The following is a 22416-nucleotide window of genomic DNA, read 5'->3' on the forward strand; positions in this document are numbered from 1 at the left end:
CACAGAGCAGTGGAGGAAAACAGCTCTAATTTGATTTCTGAAACTACTGTGTGGGAGAAAAGAAGCCTTTAGGATTGTGATTGTAGCTACTGAAATTAATTCTGCATATTTCAGTCTATGTTAAGGACTGAGAAAAACAAAAAATCAGAACTTCAAAGCTAGGGTAGGTGTATTGTTTTAATTTTCTTATCAAAAGCTAGAGGGGAAAAAGAATAATCTTTGTGTTTCATCATGAACTAAACATTGCAATTTACCTGAAATTGTGCTTTTTTCTTCTTAATTTACAATGAAAAGCAAACACAAAAAAGGGAGAGTCCATGACACATTTCTCCTTCCCAGCTGTCAGAGGGTTTGCTCCTTGGTCCCTACAAAGTGAAAGAGACATAAGGTTGTGATTTTTCTAAAATGGAAATGGGCTCAGAGCTACAAGGGCTGTATCATCCAAACCTGATACTGAGGTCTTGCTGCTTTCCAAAAAGCACTACTGTTTCTGCCAAACCCTAGAGAAAGTGGAGTTGACAGTTTCTTCTTGTTGGCATTTACAAAGCTGCAGAAGCTTACAAGCTGCAGCAGGAGTATCCTATCTCCCTGGCCTGCCTCCTCCCGTGCAGAGCATGCCCAGACTGGATGCTGGAGGACAGTGCTGGAAAAAGCAATCCAAAAACCAAACTGTAGGGAGCCAGGAGACAGGGGAAAAGGAATTTGTCTCCATCATCATCCCAAGTTCATGCCCTGTGAGGGCTCAGGTCAGTATTCTGGGGAGTGGTGGCAGACCCTGCATGTCTCTGCTGAGTGACATGAATGCCTGTGAGAGCCTTGCTCCCTGGGGAGCTTTGGGGGAACTGGACACCAAACTCCTCTGTGTTTGCCTGGGGGGTATCAAAGGCACCTGTGTGTGTCAGTTGGTTAGACAGGGAATGCAGGCACCTATTTTGAGAGTCACTCTCCTGGGAACCTAAGAATTACAGGCATATGAAGGTGCTTATGTTAAGCAGATTTGATTCCACCAAGCCTAAAAAAATAGCATCCTTGGAAAGTCACGTCTGATGACCTAGACTGGAATTACAAACCCATATATCTGATTCCTAAACCAGGCAAACAGAAAGAAACTAGTAAAGGAGGAGTGCACTTAGACTTTTAATTCCTTTTGCTCTTGTCTGTGTGCCTCTGTTATATGCAGGCATTTGACGTGGCTGCCAGCAGTGCTGCTTTCAGCTGGGAAGTGTGAGGGCTGCCTCATGCCCCTCTTTGTGCACAGGCCTTGGCCACCCATCCCAACAAACCTGGCTTAAAGTCATCATGGCAAAGTTGGCAAGCCTGTTGACAGAGACACTCTTGCTGGACTTTGCCAACAGTGTCCACTCTCACCTTCCAGTCCTTATTCCTCAGTGAGGATGCAGTAAAATCCAAGCAGATGCTTTCAACACCAGATGTGACATGCAAGAGGTGGCAACTCAGCACCTGTGGTATTTGTTGCTGTGAGGTTCCCATGAAGACTAATTGTGTTAATTGATTTGAAGATGGACTAGAGAAGCCTGTGGAGAATAGCTCTATAGGAGCGATTCCAGCTCAGGATGCTGGGAAATGGCTGGTTGCTGGAGGGTGGGTATGGGGGGAGAGCTCCACAGGCATGCCCAGTGCTTGTACCCCAACCACAGCTATTGGCCACTGTGGGGATTAAGAGATTGGGCCAGAAGACCTACAGGCTCATCCAAACTAGCTATTTTTTAAATGTAAATGATTTTATGTTGCTGTAGATCTATAGGAGAGACAGCTAGAGGGTGATTCAGCTGTCTAAATGCCAGCATCTGGCACCGTTAGGTGTCCTGCTATCTTTTCAGCTACTCTTCCAGGAGAGCTCAGGTTGGTCCTGAGTAGCTGTGTGCTACTGGGGTGTCCTTGGTGGCTAAAATTGCCCTAAGTGCATGTGTTTGGGCTCCCAATGTTTCTGGGACCAGGTCAGACTTTGTAGTGTTGAGACCCTCTTTCAACAGTGGTAGTTTTGAAGGATTTGAAATTTAAGTTCTGGTGTTCACAAGCCACAAGGTTTTGGACGCTGCGGAGTTTGAGGAGGTTAAATGCCAGTATTTTGCTTTAATCTGTTTTGAGATCTGGCCCTGGGTCTTTAGCTCTCTCTGCTGTCTCATCTTTTCAAGAATCTGCTCTTTGCAGCCAGAGAAATGAAATCTTTGCTGAAGCAACAACAGCTCATATACAAGTGTTACAAACTCAGGGCTCCACATGTGCAGAGGAGCCTGACAATACCTAACCATTCTGGGTGAAAAAGTCACTTCTGAAGGGAGAAGGCTATACAGAGAAGGGAATCTGGGATATCCCCTGGCTCTGTAGAACAATGCTGTTTCACCAACAGGGATAGGTAGGCATCTGCTTAATCTTTCTGCCACGTTGTTTTTGATTTAACACAGCTGGCAGCTTAACACTACACAGCTGTTCACTCACTCCCCCTCCATAGCAGGATGGCAGAAAAAAATGAAAAGTGCAGGAACTTGTGGGTTGAGATAAGGACAGTTTAATAAGAAAGAAAAAATAAAATAAAAGTAAATAATAATAATAATAATAATAAAGAATACACAAACAAGTAATGCACAATGCAATTGCTCACCTGCCATTGACTGATGCCCAGCCAGTCCCTGAGCAACTGCTGCCCCCCTGGCTAGCCCACCCCAGGCCCCCCTTCTTATTGTTCAGCACAACACCCTGAGGTGTGGGACACCCCTTTGTCCAGCCTGGGCCAGCTGTCCTGGCTCTGTCTCCTTCCAGCTCTTGGTGCATCCCCAGCCTTCTCATGGGCAGGGCAGCATCAGAAGCTGAAACATCCTTGTCTTAGTGTAAGCACTGCTCTGCAACATCTGAAACATTGGTGTGTTATCAGCATTATTCCAATCCTAAATTCAAAACACAACACCATGGCAGTGGCTAGGAAGAAAATTAAGTCTACACCAGCTGAAACCAGGACACATGTCAAGCCTTTCTGGGAGGGAAAAGCATTTGATCTGCATGCCACAAACAAGCTTCTGTAGACAGGGCCCAAAAAACCCTTTCTGGAAATTTGGAGAGGAAGCTCCAGAGAACAACAATGAAAGAATACATTTCGTTTGTGGTTATTTTAGAAGTTGTATCACAGACTGAAGTAATACGTGATGTCAGACATGCTCCACAGACTGACAAGTGAAACATTTCCATCACTGGTAACTCAAGCAGCTTCTCCTCTCTTCAGCCTCCATCTACTCCAGCCGATGTTTTGCCCACGTCTTGAAGAAAGAGCCTCTGCCCTCTCCTGTGCAACTACTGAAATTGCTTCCTTAGCACCTTTTTCCCTCCTGCCAAGCTGTGCCTGCACGATCCCATATACATGTAAAAATGCCCATTCAGAAGACTGTGAGGGACATCGACAAGTTATCAAGACTTTTCTACAAGTGTCTGTGCTTCTCCCAGCCAGCCCCCACCTCTATTAACAGCGCTTTGTTACTATGGGCTTTCAGGAGGCCTCTCTGAGCAGCAGCTTCACTTAAATCTGCTCCTTTGGTTTTGGCTTCTGTTTCTTTGTCCTTATCACAGAACAGATTATTCTTTTTTTTTTTTTTTTTTTTTTTTTCATCAAGCTGCAGACTGCTTTCCTGTTCTTCCTTACTTCCTTCTCCCTGCAAAGATCAAACAGAGCTTTTCATCATCAAAAGTCATTTGATCCTACTAAGTGCTGGGTCCACTTGGCTGTTTTCTTTTCCAGTGGAGAGAAAGAGGGGGGATTGAGCACAGAAGTTTTCTACGAATGTCAGACATCTGTTACATTGTCTGACTGTTTGTCAGTATTTTTAAGAAATGTAAGAGAATAAAAGAAAGATTATGACATACACTTTGAATAAAAGCTTTAAAACTTAAATTTCCCGTATTTTATGGTGTGTATGGTGCTAAAAATAACTGATTTTCGGTAAACACCTGTTGCTGAACTTCATAAAGATTATAACTACCTCATGTTTGCATTTTTCATTCTTCAGCTGAGAACAGATTTGTGGCAAATTTGCAAGAAGAAAGATTTCAAAACAACTGTCCCCTTTTCTGGAATGCTCCTGGTGTCAAATGACCTTAAAAAAATATCAAGCAACGCCTACCTTTAACAGAAGACATGCTGCTAAAAAATAAATGTATCTCTGCTTCTCCAAATTGAGGTGTCGGGGCGAGGTAAGATGTGGTGAAGGTAAGAAATGATGAGGGTGCCTGGGAAGTTCCCCGCGCTGCTGGGAAGAATGTGCAGGTAGATGGCGGCTCCACCAGGCATGACCTGGAAGCTGAGTCCACTGCCATAGGGATGTCCCCACATGGAAAGGCTGGGCCACATTTCCACATCCCCGTGTGGGGAGGCTGGGCTACGTCTCCGTCAGACGACAAAATATCATCAGGGAGCGACCCTGGGCACTGGACTGGAACACGAGGCCTGTGTGGCCTAGTACAGCCTGGTCCAGGCCCACCAGTGGCCTCCTTGGGGTCATTGTCCATGGGGTCTCAGCTCCGGAGAGCAATCGTGAGCACAGTTTATTGGAGCTGGCTTGCTACCAGCTGCACAGGGAGACAGCATTTTTGGATGTAAAAACATTTTATAGGTTGGGAATTCAATTTAATTAGGTTATAGTTTGGTTTAAAATAGGGATACTTTTCCCCTGACAATATTATTTACCATGAGGATTTCTTTTTTGGTGTGTGTGAAACTTTCTGAGTTTTAATGGCAGGAAAAAAACACACAAAGGATTATGCTGTACACTTAGTCATCTTCGATGTAGTGTTCTGATACCCCATGCTTTTTAAATTTTTCTTAATCTGCTGTAGTGAAAATTAAACACTGTGCTGACTCCTCTACCAAGTGCAAGTGGACACGTTCATGGTCATACCTCATACCTGCAGCTGTAACTGCTGGAGGACTTCTCTGCTGCAAGTCCACACATCAAAACAGCACGTTCACATTTAGAAACAACACTAGTGCATGCAAACTGTGACAAAATGCCCAGGGGCTTCTCTCTTTTCTTTGAGAGGTACATATCTTACACCTTCCCTCCTGCTGAAATTCAACAAGAAATCTGATTTTTTGGAAACTGAACGTTGACAAGATTTCTGCCTCCTCTGTCATAAGCATATAGACTACAGTAGATCTCATAGATATTTTTTTCTTGTTAGATTAAATCAAGTGCTGAGCCACAAACCAGACAGACTGTTCAGACTGAAAATAAATAAATAAATAAATAATAAAATTAAAGTTATGTTTTCAAAGGTAGTTAGAAGATGAGGAGAAACAATTTCAAAGTTTTGGCGAAAACCCTGTCTCGTTTCTGATAAACTCTGAATCCCCTGAGCTCTGCTTACAGCTTCGTGCACAGTAATGGAGCAGGTACCATCAGATAAACTTAATTCTAGCCTGATGCAACCTGAGACACCTGAAAGCACATTAATGATTATTCAGATTTGTAATTCATTAACTAGCATAGCCCATTTTTCAGAGGAGTGTGCTGAAGGTAAATGGAACATGGGTATGTGTATGAGTATGTGTATGTGTATATGTGTGCCTGGGCTTAGACATACAAATTGCCTTCAGCAGAAGGCACCAAATATCCAAGTGTTTAGTTAACCTGCTCTTCTGCTTGCAAGAGCCCTTCCTTGCTGTGCCAGCCTACAGGCACCCTTCTGAAAGCTGCAAATTCTGCATGCAAAGAGTGGCTTCGCGCAGGTGGGATGCTGCATTTCCAGGGCGGAGTCGTTGCTCAGAGAAGACGATTTCACCGCCCCCAGCTCCTGTTCTGCCCTTGCAGTGAGTGCCGGCGGACAGCAGGGGCTGCTGCTCCTGCGCTGGCAGCCCCTCTGCTCCGCACTCCCAGAGCCCCCGGGGATCGATGCACAGAGCAAAGCCGGCGGACGGGGACGTCACACTGTCACAGAGGCAAGGATTTTTGAATCACTTACTGATTAAACATGCATAGTTTCCTGGCTGTGCATTAATGTACAACCAGTTGCCAGATGGGAGATATAAGTGTATATGAAGTCTTGCACAAACTGCAGTTTAGTACCAGGAAGTACCTGTCGATGAAAGATAAGCAGCCTGCCAGGATGCAAATGTTATTACTCTACTAATTGCCTAAAATAATTTCCTGCTCTCGTCAGGAAACGATGCACATACTCGTTCTGACATGGTGTTTTATCCGTGGGCAGGACTGGGCCCTTTCCCCGTTTCTCAGCTTGAGCTAGCTGCCCTTGCCCTCGGCCCTGACCATGTATGTCCAGTGTGCTGCTGAAGGAGAGGGCCGAGAAGCAAAACACAGGCTACCTGTCACCCCTAAGAAGTATATCAATACACCCCAACTTCTTACCCAAGTGCTATACTATGTCGCTGATAATGCTTGTGACCTTTTGCAGGCAGAGTTGTTAATAGCTGTGTCTAGACAGAGAGAAATTTTCCTTCATCAGCTGGGTGTTTAACCTTTTTTCAGTTTTCTGCAAACAAGCGTCATCTCAGCATCTCCCCAGAGGCTCTTGCTGCTGGCCAGTCTTCCAAACGATAATTAATCAGCAGGAAAAAAAATATGCCAGCAGCTTGTTTATTGTGAAACACAACTGTCAGGCTATTAATTACTTGTTCCTATTGTACTTCGAGTAAAGGACTAAACCAGCAAGTCTTTTCAGCCCTATCAACTACAGAGCGGAGAAACGTGTCATCAAAACATCGCCATCCGCGGTATTGCTCCGGCACCCTCCTGTGGGCATCGCGGGTTGTCTGGGCGAGAGGCAGCACGAGGGGTCCTCCACTCCCACATCGCATCCATGGGTGCAAGGTGTCCCCTGCACAGCCCGTCTGGGTAGGGAGGAGAAAGAAGGCATCTGTTTAAAATCAGGTTAAATAAAAGGAAGCTTGCAACCCAGCGGCAGTAGCCCAGGGAAGCAACGTAATTGCAGGTTGGGCCAGCCGCAGCCACCAGTGTCACCCTGGAGACCGGCTGGTAAACGCCAGGCCTCCCAAAAAGGGGGAGGCAAGGCAGCCGGGTAAGTAAACAAGTAAAACGAGGTGGACGAGGAAGCTCTGCAGTGAGCCCGGCACTGCCCACGGCCCTGCGTCGCCTCCTCTCACCGCCCGTCCGGGTCCGGGCAGCAGCCTGGGAGCAGCTGTGGCACCACGCGGTCCGGGCCCCCAGAAACCTCCCCGGTCCCGGGCGGAAACCCCAGGTGCAGGATAGTGTTGCAGGTAAAGGATTTTCTCTTCCATTTGCTGGCTCGCAACAAGCTTTTCTCACCAGCTGAGCTTGGGGCTTGGCCACTAGCGTTTGTTTTATATACATATATATATATATATCATCAGATATATATAAAAATGTGATGAATAGCAATGTCCTACCTGACAGGATGGAGCCAAATGCTGCTGGGGATGGGGGAGAGGCAAAGGGGAGGCTGCAGGCTACTACAGAGGGGTTGGTGGGACTGGGAAGCCCGATTTTTAGTGAGATGTTAAGGTAGTCGCCTAACATCCATCCGATTTTCATGCTTGTAATAATTTAACGAGATTGTTAGGAGTAAAACCCAAATACATGCTATTGGTTTAGGCCACTTAAATAGACTGATAGTCTCCAAGATTTTTTGCTCAGGTGTGGTGTGTGACTTAGGAGTTTGGCCAGGACAGGCGCTTTCAGAGCTGACAATAATCCACAGATTGGTGTGGGTTTATGTCTGCCACACCTGGGTGTTTCTCAGGAAAATCAGGCCTGGATTTTCCAAGGAGGCTCTTGGTCTCAGCTGAAGGATAATGTATAAACAAACAGTACTGAACCAGAGCACAGCTTAGGTTAAATCTGCCTCTTTCCAGGTTTAAGCCTCAGGCTTAAAGGGATGCAAGGAGATTTGGGTCATGAACAGTTTGATGTCTTTCTGAAAAAAAAAGAAAAAAAAAATTTCAGGTTTAATTTTTGGTAGGAAATGTAATCATTGCTGTTCAGCTCGCACAACACAGCATCGCCCATGGAAACAAACAATGCTGGAACTCAGGGTGCTGTAATTGCTTGTAGTCCAGGCTGCAAGGCAGAACAAGGCTCTCCAGTGTTCAATTAAATTAACCAGCCCCTTTTTCATTTCACAGTGGGAGACAACTGATGATCTTGGAAGAGGTATAAGAATTATAAACATGTAAAATTACAGTTATGACCTTTTCTTGTTGTCATAATGGTTATTAATACATAACACATTTGGAAGGTACCCAGTGAACTGTTATATTCAACTAATCCTGACTGTATCTGTAATTATTTCATGTTAGATCCAAAAGGGGGCTTGCATACTGGAAAGTTAGTTTTTGCATTGGTTACTGTGTAGGTGTCTGTCCCCTGGCACACACTGTGCTGTCCACATCAGTTCCCATATTCGGTGCATCAGAAAGGGCAGAGGAATAGCTGCTTAAAGTTAGTAACCAGAGAAGAGAAAGAGGACAAGAGATCAGGACATGCCTTCAGCTTGGCTCTGGAGTATCACCAATGGTAAGACATGCTGTTTTGTTCTCCTGTGAGAACTATGTGTTCTATTTTATCTCCATCTCCCACAATGGCATGATGCCTTTGCAGAGAGGTGACAAAATCCCAGCTTTGGCCTCCAACCTTGTCCTTCAGGGAAGAGCTGGAAGTGCTGGGGAGAGCAGGATGGCCAAGCTCCCTATTGCAGTGCAGGATCTGAACAACCACATTTATCTTCAATGCCCATATCTACAATGTTGTTTTAATCTTATGGTCTTCTGTGACCACTCAGAGGAGGTTTCTCATTTCCCCTGGGGAAGTTCCAGTTGAAGATGTTGGTATCTCTTGTTGGGTGACCTCTTGGTGTAGGTGTCCACCACCCTAAACTGTATTGCTGTTATGTAATCTGAAGGATTTTTTTATTTTATTTCTTTAACCAGGATTTGTCCTAGCAAGAATGTTGTTTAAACAGCTAGTGGGACTTCATGCACTGTCAGCTGATTGTTACCATTTTTCCAAGGTCACATCTTGCTTCATTGTTTGTGAGCTCTGTAACTCCTGTCCTTTCAAAGACTGAGATCAGATCCTGCTGCTAACAAATAACAAAAGATTTTGCCACTCATTTCTAGCAGAGACATAATCAAGTGTTGCACTCTCTCAGTATTTCATAGGACAGTCTGCAGAAAGAGGGTTGCTTGGAAAAAGCAGCATGTATGGAAAGCAAAATGAAAGAAAAGAGAGAGCTTTTGAATCACTGAATTCCCTATCCTTGCTATGATTCAGAATCTGTTTTCTTAAAACATTTCTTAAAATAATCTTTTAACAGCCTTGGAAGTGTTTATCTTTAGTTTACAGCAGCTGCCAACAGAAATCGGGAAGTGATAGACATACTAGAGTGTGGACCAGGCTCATATGTTCTGGGGTTTATATTTCAATGCTTTTCTTTATTCAGTGAATGTATAGTAAGGATTCTCAAATACATGCTGTTGTGTGACATAGGAAGCCAGGTCACGTTTAAGAGGCTTTAATGTAATATGTCATTTAAGTGCAATATCTTTATGAACTAACTTTAACTGCTGAGTTTGATATCACAGCATGGTGTTCGTTGATTTCGTTATTGAACATTTTAGAGAATGTAGATTCTCAAAGACCAGCAGAATTATTGATTGTTAGTGTTTTTAACCATTATGCATGGAGATAAAAAATGGAATTATTGCTCCCTGTGGCATTAGTAAGATTATAAGAATGCTTTGTTCCACCTCAGAAAGAATACTGACAAAATATTGGAACAAGTCAGGAACAACAGCAGAATTATTTAACATCTGGAAACTGATTTTGTAGCAAGAGTTCTAAGCTCTGTCTAATTGCTTAGCCAAAGAGTGCTTCAAATGTTTGCATCTGGACAAATTTTAAACAGGTGTAGCCCTTTAATCTAGTAAAAGAAAATATAACATCATCTAGTGATCGGGAAATTTCAGACTGGAAGCAAAGAAGATATTTTAAAATGAAAATGATTCAATACTGGTACAATTTAGTCTAGAGATGGCGCGTTCTTGCCTAGAAATGCTTTTACATGCAGAAGCAAATTATGTACTTGCTGCAGAGATAATTGAGGATTGGCCAGTTTCAGTGGCTTTTATGGAGGTATAGGAGATTATAATAGATATCATATCAGATGGTCCCTCTCTAGCCTCAATTCATCAATCTCACTGCAATGATTATTTGATGTGCATTGCAGTATACGGGAAATGCCCGCACTGAGCCTGAGGCAGAGAGCTACTAAAGTCCTTACATGGTGTTTTTGTGTAGATTATTTCAGTGTGCAATGGAGATGAATTATCTCATCATTTGTCTCAGATCATGTTTGCATAGTATTTATGTATCTAAATATAATACAAAGGCATACTACACAATGCTAAGCATGAATGTTTAAGCACACTGTATATAGATATGTATGCATAATATATACAAGCTATAGTATATAAATACAGAATGAAAATACAGATTGCACAGTATTTATATAATCCCACTGTATTTTATATTCTTGCCAGCTAAAAATTTTCCCTTAAGGACAGGTCATTGTCTGCAGAAAACATTTCTGACTGCTGACCTCACATAGCTGGAAGGCTTCTTGGTCACTCATTAATGAACTCCTGGGATAACTTTGTCCATCCTGGCTGAAGCAAAAGCTGACAATGATCTCTTCCCTACCACAATGGATTTCTGCATTACGCTAGCACTGAAAACAATTTTGGGGAACAAAGACATTCTGTCTTTATGTTTCTCCCAAACTCAGCTGGTGCGGTCTGAAGGCACACATAAAAACAACAAGCTGCCATAGACAATGCCCTGTAGGCAGGAGTGAAGTAGTTAAGGTGAAACAGTTTAATCCCCAGTTTCTCAGAAATTTTCTCTGACTGCTTCAGTTCAATGACATCAAGATTTGAAGTGTGTTGGGCACCCACGATGCCTCACAGAGCTGCCTGCCTTCCACATCTCCCCTCCTCTGGGCACCCTCAGCAGAGAGGACCGGGCCCAGGCAGGCCTCTGCCATGACTCAGCCAGGCCCTTCCACAGCTCTCCCACAACATGGCCTCCTCCTGTGATGCTTTAAAGGCTGGAAGACATTTTGGAAACCTTTTTCTTGATCTGCAGGCCCAGCAGCCAGGCTATGGACGGCAGTCCTAGCCTTGAGCTGCTTTCCCACTCACCCACAGGGATGGGGACCCAAGCTTACAAGTGACTTCATTGCCCACACATCCTCTCCCCAGCATCAGCATGGGGAACAACAGACAGACAAGAAGAAAGCCCTCAGCCAGGACAATTTTTGCTGTCACCGCTTTTCCTGTTTGGGAACACTAACTGCCAAGCTGGCAAGGCTGAGAAGGCTCAGCAGGGCTGCTGGAGGTACAGCAGCAGCACTCTCCCGGCTATGTCCACCAACTTTCATTGTGTTCGTACACAGTAGGCAAGCAAACTCGTACCCACGCTTTCAAATTTCATCTGGGTTAAAGCAGCAGTGTGGTTGTCTGAGCTCTCCTTTCAGGTTTGGTGGCCCATGAAGTGCAGGTCAAAGCAATTATTTTCACTCAATGGAAAGAAAATGTTCAGTTCCTCTGGCAATTTCCTCTTCTGAGAAAAAGATATAATGAAAAGGAAATAGAGGGTAAAAAGGAGTCCTCATGAAAGAGTTGCAAACACCTTACAAGTGAGGGACTTAGGATGCTCTGTATACTAAGGCAGGCTTCAGTACACTGTGTTTTGTTTATGAATCCGCATTGTCTGAGAGCTTTGGTGTTTCAGATGCCAGGCACAGCAAGGCATGACCGAGAGATGGCAATCCAGGCCAAAAGAAACCTGTCTAAAACCACCGACCCTGTAGAAAGACTTCGACTGAAGTGCTTAGCAAGGGGATCTGCAGGCATTAAAGGACTTGGCAGGTAAGTCCAAGAAGTCAAATCCACTGTTCAGCCTAACGGTTTTAGTTGCAGGAGGCTCCAAACATAGATAGTGAAAGGGTGGTTATGGGGAAAAGAGATGGAGGAGGCTCTTTGTAGGATGTCCAGTGATGATGGGGAGAGAGTCAGTGTCCATAAGGTGATGTGAAGGAAATTCCAGCTGAATATGTGGGAAAGCTGTTTCACCATGCGCATGACAAAGCACTGGAAGACAACTAAGCACTGGAAGCAAAACTTTCATCTTTGGAAACTTTCAAACACCAGCTGGCCAAAGCACTGAGCACCTAGGCTTAGCTTTGAATTTAACTTGCTTTGAGTGAAAAGTTGCATTAAACACCTCCAGAGATCACATTTAACCTAAATTATTCTGTATTTCTTAATGTAAATATCCCCAAACAGCTCTTGGATGAAATTCTGGCCCCGCTGAGTTGTGCAGTAGGAATCCCCACTGCTCTTATCGAGCATGGCCATGCTTTGCACTCCTTTTGCTGTTGTTTGTAGCTGGAAAGCACAATACCCCTCCCTGATATCTCGTTTACAAGTGGCAAAGTGGGTCCTCAAGAATCTCTGAACCAGATCCAGGGAAGGAATTCAGGTTCATTCAACTCACTCTTTAGCTGCCTGTGCTCAAAGTTTTGGTCCTTCGAACTTTCCACCCAACTACCAACTGTGCCAGGAAAGGTTTGAATTTAATTCTTCATTTTTGCCACAGGTTTTCATTTTTGCCACTCCTTACCATTTATTTACCTATGCCTGGGGACAAACATGGCATTTCAGTCAGCAGCAGTCTGAGCAGGGTGTAAAACCTGTGTTTCCCACTTCCGATGCAAATGCCATAACCCACAGAGCCTGTTTTGGGAGACAGGACTCACCTGCTCGTCTGGTAAAGGACTAAGATGAGTCCTTCAGAAGGAAGGTGCTTCCCCAAGACCTGGAACAACTCCTGCCAGGGAGAGAGGAAGAATGTAAAACATCTCTCTCCCCTTGGTGTTTTCTGCAATTAACTTAAGTGCCTCAATACTGGGGATTTTGTTGTTCCTTGGGGTGTGACTCCCCTTGTAGCTTGTCTGTCAGGTGCCCAGTACATGGAGGGCACACAGGCTGCTTCTGCAGTCACCTCAGAGCGTGGAGCACCCCACCCCAGGAAGGGGAACTGGGCCATGCGCTGGAACCCCTCCCTGTCTCCCTTAGCCTCAGAGGGATCCCGGATGACCGGCTGCAACTTCATCTATCTGCACAACTGTTAGAGAGCTCAACATGTAACGAATAGCAAGACTCCTTCAGTTAAGGTAGCCTTCACCTCATTTAACTTCAGCTTCAGGCACACAATCTAAGCAGGTCATCTCTGCTGTTGATAGGTTTTATTTTTTTGTTTTGTTTTGTTTTGTTTTTTCTCAGAAGACTGTGCAAGGGGGAAATGTTATCTCAGTAAGGTGGCCCTGTTCTCCAGCACCTTGCTAAACCTCCGCAGCATCCTTTAAATTCTCCTTTGCGTTCTCCTCAAATTGCACATTTTCCACAGAGTATTTCGGATTATGGATGATGACAACAGCAGGACCCTTGATTTCAAAGAATTTGTGAAAGGATTAAATGATTATGCTATGATGATAGACAAGGAAGAAGCACAAGAGATTTTCCGGATATTTGATAAAGATGGCAGTGGAACAATTGATTTTGATGAATTTCTTGTTACACTGAGAGTAAGTCTGGGAATTTATGTTATTACTGCATTAAATGGAGAAAGAGCCCTGATTTGTCATTAGCTAAACTTCAGTACTAGTGAAACACAGTATTGTTTTGCACCTAAGAAACTAGCAAAACCTACAGCTGTACTTACAATATCTGTAACTCTTGAGAAGTTAAAATATTCCATTTCCATCTTAATATGCTAAAGGAAAAAAAATCACCCCAAATAACTCCTCTGTGGATGAGAAAGCTCAGAACCTTATGTCTCTGCCACTGATTGGCAAAATCTAATAGTCCTAGTAAAGAAATGGTTGTGATGGATTTTTATGAATTGCTGTCTTGATTTAGGTACCTCAGTTCCTATATAACAGTCCAGGTACCTATGTAGTTTAGCCCATTAATCTCACTTTTCTGTCCTTCATCTTATATTATGTTTCATCATAACGTGAGCTAGTCCAGTGGGAGCTTTCTCTAATAGACGACAGCATGACAGATCCTGGTTGGAGCCTCTGCTTTTCTCGAGTCACAACAATTGAGAAGTAAAATAATTAGTGCCTGCTGATGGCAGAAATATTTTAAATTGGTAGAATAGAAGTGTTCAAGAAGTCTTTTTTCTCTTTTTGTCCATTTACAATCCTATCAATAGACACTAATTAGACTCTACCACACCACTTTTTGGTGATATAATGCCCTTCCTATGTCATGGACAGTGTAGACTATCAGCACTTTGTTGTCCTATGTGCCTTGAACTCACTTTACTATTAACAAGAGCAGTTACATGAATTTTGAACTGGGCATTTATAGAAATGAATTGAATCTGCTGATATTTCTTTACAGCCTCCCATGTCAAATGCCAGAAAAGAGATCATCATGCAGGCATTTAGGAAGTTAGATAAAACTGGAGATGGTGTCATCACGATTGAAGACTTACGGGGAGTGTATAATGCAAAACACCATCCCAAGTACCAAAACGGAGACTGGACAGAAGATCAGGTTTTTAGGGCCTTTCTGGATAATTTTGATTCACCCTATGACAAAGATGGGAAGGTAAGTGAAACATCTGATGTCAGGCTGTGAAGTCACCAGATGACTCACAATTTGAATTAATTTATTAAATGAGAAAATGATTCCAGTACCAATCATGCATTTGCATCATATACATGGAGTACAGTAAAACATATGCATAACCTCTGTGTAGGACTGCTAGTTGAGCTTGCTTAGGCATTGACAGGCAAAGAGCAGGAGGTGCAAAGGTAAGCATGAGACTGCATTTATGGGCTTGTAGCGTATATGGATCTACTTTTACAGGTTACTCAAACTCTGTCTTTCAACTAACCCACTCAATTGCTAATTTTCAAAATCTATGTAAATTAGAGGATTTTTTTACTTCTTAGGAGAATAAAAAACAGGATCCAGCTCAAAAGCAGGTTCCCTAATATGTGAAATACTTTCAGTTAGCATTTCTCTAGTACTCATAATCTCTGAGATGCTTTACTTGGAAGTCAATCTGTAATAGAGATGGACTTATCCACAGGATGTCAGAGGGACAGTGAGGTTTGAGCAGAGCAGAGGGAAAGCCAAGAGCTGTGGCTGGAGGGCTGTGAGGGGGCAGCCAGAGGGACCCAGGGCTGCCACCAGACGTGTCCCCCAGGAGCTACCAGCTGGGGCAGGGCTAGGAGGCCTTCCTTCACTCTCCAGTGCAGGTACAAAGCCTGGGCACCCTCTGTGATGGACTTCCCATGCATTCAGTTCATAACTATCTTTGAGCCAAACATGCTTCTTTTCCCCTCATTGTGTGTCTGCAGAGTCCTTTGGTCTGATCTTACACGTATCTGACCAACACTGAGCGACCTCTGCTGTTCACGTGTCAGTATTCTTGGTCCAAGCTTTGCAAAATAACAAACTAGATAAGGTTTCATCAGCTCTTTATGCAATGTCTGTAACATTTCACTGTCTCTTCCCAAATAGTCTTAGGTTGCACCTGGGCTTTCATACTGCACTGCACTGGTGACACCTGCCTGTCTAATGACTGGCTAAAACACCCAAAGCCTCCACTTGTTTTGTTTCCAATAGGCATGTTCTCAGTTTGGTAGAGAAGTAATTGGTTTTATTTCTCTAGGGCGTGACTTTGCACTTAGTAGAGCTGAGTTTCATCCCTTTCTCTGCTGTGTCATCCTGAGAAGTACTGGTTGTGTGAGTTGTCCCTTTTCTGCAGCAGTGATGACGTCTAGCAAACCTCAGCAAAAATTTTCCTTTTTTGCTGAGGTCATAAATGAATGCATTAAAAAAGATGAGCCCCCAGAATGATTCTTGACAAGCTGAATGCCTCTGTTTGGCTTCATCAATGCCTTGCTCCTAATAAATGCTACAGTGTTTGAATTTACAGAAAAGTTACCACTCACCTCTTGTTCAGCAATCCTGGTGCTAGCTCACCAGACTGTGGTTTCTTCTGAGGACTGCCTCTGACTTTTCCTGTGCCAGAATCAGGGGTCACTAATGGTCCTGCTATGAACAGAAGACACCTAAAATGCTTTTAGCTAAAATGCCTCATGGCTAAGCATCTGCTAGACAGGTCCTCTTCATCACAATTTTGCTGGGTGCCTCTGAAATAGGCAGGGTCAGTGAAGCTTGTAATCAGGTCGTAATGGTAGGACAGGCAGTAGATTTCCTTACTCCCATTTGTCACTTGTTGCCTAGCTCTCACATGCACAACATTATAGGAGCAAATATTTTTTCTGTGTGATATTAAAAGAATAATGTATATGGTTCAAGAGTTAAGGTATCACTATTTTCATCATCAAATACCTATTAAAGATACTCAAAAACTCTTTAGTATTTGAAAGAATTTTTGCTTCTTGAAGTGAGACCTGTTAGGGCACTGATATTTTCTCTCTGGTGAAGAGCCATAAAGCTCATATCTGTCTCTGGGTTGCACCAGGAAACCCATCCACTTCTATTAATGATAATGCAAATAGAGGATAGCACTCCTGGGAAAAAAAATACATTTAAATATTTGCCTTCCTGGACAGCATTGACTTTAAGTTCAGATCCTGATAAGATTAGTTTAACTCTGCATGTTTAATTTCCATCCAAGTGTTCTTGGAGGACAAGAGCTCTTATTTCTGGTAAAGTGAACTCTGCATTTTCACTGTCTTCATTCTTCCTGTTGGGTTCCTTTTCACTAAAAACAATGCGAAATAGCAGGTGTTAAGTTTCATTTAGAGTTTTTCTCAATATGTGGTTTTGGCTTACTATAACATGAAAAAAAAATAAAGGTTCATTTTTCTATTTTAAATCCTTCTGTCTCAGGTTACAACAGAAGAATTCATGAACTACTATGCAGGAGTCAGCGCCTCAATAGACACTGATGTCTATTTTATCATCATGATGAAGAACGCTTGGAAACTCTGATTGTATGATTAAAAGAACAAGACTTTACTTTCACCTTTTGTAGGTTCCCATGATTAAGTGTATGCACAACAACACACTCATTTTCCATAATAGCAGCTTCCAGTAACTGTGCCAATTACAGTCTTACAGTCAATCTACAGAAATAATTCCCAGATGCTTTGGTAGTCTCAGCCTCAGGGGATTGGCAGCATAATCGGAGAGCAGATCTGGCATCCAGCCACTCAGCAGATCTAACCCTTTTCTCCCTGCATCCCTGACATGTCTTTTCATCTCTGAGATGAGCTTTTCTTCTCTTCTCGGACATCAGCAGCAGGTCATCGTGACTCTTGAATGTATCCCCCTCCAGCACTAGATACAGCTCCACGGGACAGAGGACACAAGAGGAGGAAAATAAATGTTCAGGAAGGGTGATGGTCTGGGGCAGGCTGTAAGGAACATGACAGAGTGCCCCAGGGGATAACAGGGGTGGGCTGGAGGGTCACATACCCCTCTCGCCTGGCTTCTTGTGTCTCACCCGTGGGACGGAGCCACTGCCTAAGTGCTCAGCTTGGTGCTGGGAACCTGTGAGTTCCCAGTGCTGGGAGGCTGGAGAGGGAGACAAAACAAGCAGGGGAGGATGGATCAATATAAATGCCAAAGACTCTTTAGAGCCCTATTTTTCCACAGCTTACAACTCAAAATATGTCAGCAGGCAGGCATCTTTTGTGCGCATGCGTTGCTTCAAACCTCTGTGGGCCTGCTTATTGCTTTCCCCCCCACTTTGGTTTCTTTCTTTTTGTACTCTGAAACCATCTCACTAATGGTTTTCTTTAAATGGCATACGTGTTACAGTACTTTCTTCTCTCTGTTCCTGGAACATTTACCAGTAGGGTAGCTGTTGTCTGTACACACTGACATCGAAAGTTGCTTGCTGCTTTTTCTGCTTTTCATATTTGTATTGGTTTATGACCGAGCTATGTCTTCAGGGAACTTTCTGGGAACTCAGGAACTTGTAATTTTCTTGTCTGGTCATCTTCAGTTTCTGATGCTGAAGAAAGGGTGGGAACACATCCTTCTCCTTGCTGCCCCTGGCCACACTAATGAGACTGTCAGTTCTGAGATCTGCTGTCCTCTCCCCATGCAGAGAGTGGGGAAATGGCACAACAAGGAAACTTAAAAAAATAAGAAGAAGAAGGGGGAGGGGAGGGCAACATACCTAATCATTCCTCTCTTGATTCCTTTTTCTTTTGTCTTCTTTCTGTTTCTCTCACAATGTCCTGATGTTCCCCAAGGCTGAGTTGCTGTAGCAAAGAGTAAATGGCTTATGCATGGCAGTGTTTGCTCCATTTCAGACTGGCAGCCAGCTAAAAGCAGTGTAGACTCACAGACTATACTTTCAAATGAATTTGTCTGATGAAGTCTCTGCTTGTGCTTAGTATGGACTGTTTGTGTATGCAAGGATGTATTACACTAATCAAACACAAGGAATCATATAAATCATTAAGGTTGGAAAAGACCTCCAAGATCATCTGGCCCAACCATCCCCCTACCACCAATGTCACCCACTAAACCATGCCCTTAAGCACCACGTCCAACCTCTCCTTGAACACCCCTAGGGACGGTGACTCCACCACCTCCCTGGGCAACAAGTTCCAAGGCCTGACTGCTGTAAGTTTGAGCACTGCAGTCCTGAGTGCTTCTAGCTCTAGTCCTGTGCAAACTCTGCTTTTGTTTTTTCCAGCCATGACCTCAGTACAAGCAATAGCTCTTTGAAATTCCTTAGTAAATGCTGTGCAAGCTCAATTATTGTCTTTGATCTGTGAACCTCTAGAAATTTGCATACTGGCTAACGGTGTAAACTAGTGGAAAGAGTTTTTTTGTGATTACCATTGATCGTAAGAGGAGTCTTACTGAGATGCTACTGAGGTGCCAACATAGCTCATATAAAAAACACACTTGTTGCAAATAGAGGCTTTGCATATCCTGGCAGCTTGTGTGCAATTCATTTCTTTTTCATTTACTAATTGGCTCCAGAACAGGGTATCATGTTAGCTATCGTCTAAGTTTCAACTAAAAAGAAAGCAATGGTAATGGATGGCAGGCATCTCAAAATGAAGTGATTTCCTTCTGACATGCTAGCTCATGGTTTCAGACTCCACAAGTAATCTGTTGTGCTGATGTTTAATCAAGGGCAGTGGAAATTTAAATCTGCATAGCTGCAACTCCTAACCAGTTTGTCTTTTCAGTACCAACCCTTTCCAATTTTACTTAATCCCCAAAAGCAATATACATTTCTAGAGGGGAGGATTAACTGGGTGGAGGAACAACAGAGTCAAAGAGCAGAAGTGGAAACAACAAAGCATTTTTAAAACCAGCAGAAGCTTTGCTACCGGCCTCAGGCAGCCTTCGGTTTAGCCTCTGATGCTGGCCTGAGGGTGGGAGCCATGGGAGCTCACGCCCCTCGTTCTGGTGGCAGGGCTCAGTGAGCATCCCGTGGGCTCCTCACTCTGCCCAGCTGCTGTCCTGTCACCCATGGGACATGCTCCTTGGCATCTCCAGGAGGACATTTTTCATGATTACATTGCTTCAAAACCTTGAGCCGCCCTTCAACCCCTCACCATGCCTCTCTGCTGGGGCTGCTGTGCTGCCAGCTGGGAGAGCCACAAATGAAGCTTGAGTGCCCGTGCTCAGCCTCAGGCTGCTGTGTGCCGGGTACAGAGCTGGCAGATGCTGGAGATAGACCTTGGTGCAGGCTGTCCTGCCAGCCCGTGGTTGCAGAGCGCACACGGCAGATGCTGGGAGATAGGTGGCAATGCACGTGACCGTATCTGGCGCTGCCATCAAGATTGTCAGATCTTGGTTGGTACTTCACGCTTGAACATTTTATTTCTTCTTTCTGATTGTGCAACAGATGCTAAACAGGATGGCACAAACCATAGGAACATCTGAGTCTGCAGGGCTGTGGGGCAACACCAGAGGTGAAGGTTTCAGCTCCAGCCTTGCTGCAAAAATGCTGTCTGACCCATCTGGTCCTTCAGGGAGGGAAATGGCTCCCCCCTACCTCTACCTGGGCCATCAAAGCATCTCTGTGACTGCCCCAAACTGGCACAAGGTGGGGGGAGAGGCCTCTCCCTTCAGCATGGTCCCAGGAAAGGAAAGGCTGCTCCTGCAACAGCCGGTACTTCATGTTGGTTTTGCCCCTGGTGTGGTTTTGTGGCTTTGTATTTTTGTTCCTGGAGCGGAACTTTTTGGCTTGATCTGGTCCAGAGTTGTTTGGTTCGTGTTTCCCTCCTGCAGCAAGAATTTTTGGTTCAGGCAACCAAGTTTTGATGCAAGCCTCTCTCACTCTTGTAATCAGGCCACAGGGTACGCTCACTGAACCTGTTCGCTTCACTGGTCCCCTGGCAGAAAGCTGTCGTGGCAGGGGCAGATGGAAGCAGCTGAGGTTTTTGCAGATGAAACCAGCTGCACACGCTGCTAAATGAAAGCCAGCGAGGCAATGACTGCACAGCCCTGCCCCAAAGCCTCGCCGCTGCGTGGGCAGAGCGGAGCTGTGCCACCCCGCAGCCGGGCTCGTGCCTCTGCCGGCACCAGCTGACAGAAGGGGCCAGCCTGGTGGTTTGGGCTGGTTTTGCTACTGACCTCTGTGCTGGGAGCAATAGCATGATCAGCTTTCCATGGTAAACCAGAAAATGCTGAGAGCAGCCTGATGCCGTCACCAGCTGCCCACTTTCTGTGACTTTTGCTATGATTACAGCTCCTTCAGAGAAACTCTGACCTTATCGCATAGACTTACTAGTTTAGACAGTCCCATCAATGGATTTCTGCTTCGTTTCTCATTTTTTAATAAAAAAAATAAAATCTTTACTAACATTTGGAGCTCTTTACATTCATCTGGTGATGGTTCTAGTGTTGGAATACTCTAATTTCATTGTGGCATCTAAGTCATGCAGTCAATGTTTAGCAATAGCCAGAATAACTTGTCTTACGTTCAGTTTGCCAGGACATAACAACAACTCTGTCTCCAGAAACACCAAGCTCAATACACTGACCTCAGAGTTATTGGAATAAACAAAGTCTCAGAGCTTGCTGGGGCAGCACATTCTGATGTCAGATCAGGACAACCTGATGAAAAAGTCAGACTTCTCTGAAAGAGGCTAAAGATTTTTCTGCAAAACATGGGAACGTGTAACATAAACACCTTGCTGTGGGCTACAGTCTGTAGCCATCACACATTTTTAACTCTGTTTTTCTCATTCCTAGGTTACAAAAGATGAATTTTTGAACTACTACTCTGGAGTTAGTGCCTCTGTGGACAGTGATGCCTACTTCGTTTTAATGATGCAGAAATCCTGGAAACTCTGACTTTTGCTTTTGTTTGTCCCAACTTGTTTGGAAGCAGAGGCTATAAAGATGTGAAACACTGTTTAGTTTGTTGTGAGTTTGTTTTTTCCCCCGTTCCTCTCTGCATGGCACTTTCTGGGCTGCGTGATGGGGTGGCACCAGTGGTGTCCCAGTGCTGGACACTTCCACTTGGCTTCGTGTTTCAACAGGTGGCGCCTAAAAGCCAAGGAACAGCCAAGCCTTGGTGAAATCTGGAGTTGGCTGGGTGAGCCAAGCGATGGAGCGTCTCTAAAAAGGAGCATCTGTATTTCCTAGCATCATGACTTGTTTTCTTCTCTGTTGGTATATTAGATTTGTTTTGCCAATGTCCTGTTACACACAGCAGTGCTGATTTGGGACTCTTCATGATCACAGTACTAAGGAACCCTTTGACCCCAAAATAATGCTTCATGGAAGCAGTAGGTTTCCTTTATGTTTCATTTTAGCTGATTTGAAAAGATAGCTTCAGGAACCCATGACCAAAGTGAGAACTAGCTCAAGCCCACAGTGAGCACAACACTGCTGCTATTCACTGCCGCACCGCACCCTTACTGGACAAACGCAGGCAAGAAACGCTTCTGCTGGGAAGCCCAGAAGGAGCTGAGCCCCTGCCTTGCAGACATAGCCCTGCAGCATCCTCATGCCCCTTCCTACCAGGGGTGGTTTCACGCTTGGCTTCTGCTGTCTCCATCTGCCCTGCATTCAGCTGTGTGTCCCTGCATAGGTGGCCTGCCACCCCATGACATGGGGATCATTGCAGGGGTGCAGAACAGATCCCAAACCTGTGGATCACAGTGGGAGAGGGCATGGGCTCTGCTCGCAGGTCAGGAGACCTGGTCCCCAGCCCGACAAGGGCAGGGAGCCCTCTGAGAACATCAGGGCCCACCTGGAGGAGATTTGTCCTTTCCTGCTGCAAGGCAAAGGCGTCTTTGCCTCGCTGTTTATCTCATGGCCCGGACTTCATGGCGCATCACTTGCATTTAATCTTTCCTTCGCCCTGACACAAATGG

General features: G+C 44.5%; 1 protein-coding gene across 7 annotated transcripts; it reads left to right on the plus strand.

Annotated features, from left to right (window-relative positions):
• Positions 1-5811: 5811 nt before the first annotated feature.
• Positions 5812-21451, plus strand: CAPSL (calcyphosine like). 7 transcript variants are annotated; one of them, XM_083818514.1, is made up of 7 exons: positions 7050-7240; positions 8356-8516; positions 11793-11929; positions 13470-13647; positions 14471-14680; positions 16943-17083; positions 21287-21451. In XM_083818514.1, exons 2-6 carry the CDS (start codon positions 8514-8516, stop codon positions 17042-17044), a joined length of 630 nt encoding a protein of 209 aa, XP_083674640.1. In that variant the 5' UTR covers positions 7050-7240; positions 8356-8513; the 3' UTR covers positions 17045-17083; positions 21287-21451. The 7 variants fall into 7 exon arrangements, with proteins under 7 accessions (XP_083674642.1, XP_083674643.1, XP_083674640.1 ...); XM_083818516.1 differs by lacking the exons at positions 7050-7240; positions 8356-8516 and adding an exon at positions 5812-5944; XM_083818517.1 differs by lacking the exons at positions 7050-7240; positions 8356-8516 and adding an exon at positions 6005-7041.
• Positions 21452-22416: the final 965 nt, after the last annotated feature.

Source organism: Anser anser, assembly GCF_964211835.1.
Source record: "Anser anser genome assembly, chromosome: Z".
NCBI classification, from domain to species: domain Eukaryota; kingdom Metazoa; phylum Chordata; class Aves; order Anseriformes; family Anatidae; genus Anser; species Anser anser.

Bases quoted from the DNA above. Each gene is read 5' to 3' on its own strand.
- CAPSL (XM_083818513.1), top strand. The intron at 13,648-14,470 runs GTAAGTCTGGGA...ATTTCTTTACAG, and splicing joins AATTTCTTGTTACACTGAGA to CCTCCCATGTCAAATGCCAG. The intron at 14,681-21,286 runs GTAAGTGAAACA...TCTCATTCCTAG, and splicing joins CCTATGACAAAGATGGGAAG to GTTACAAAAGATGAATTTTT.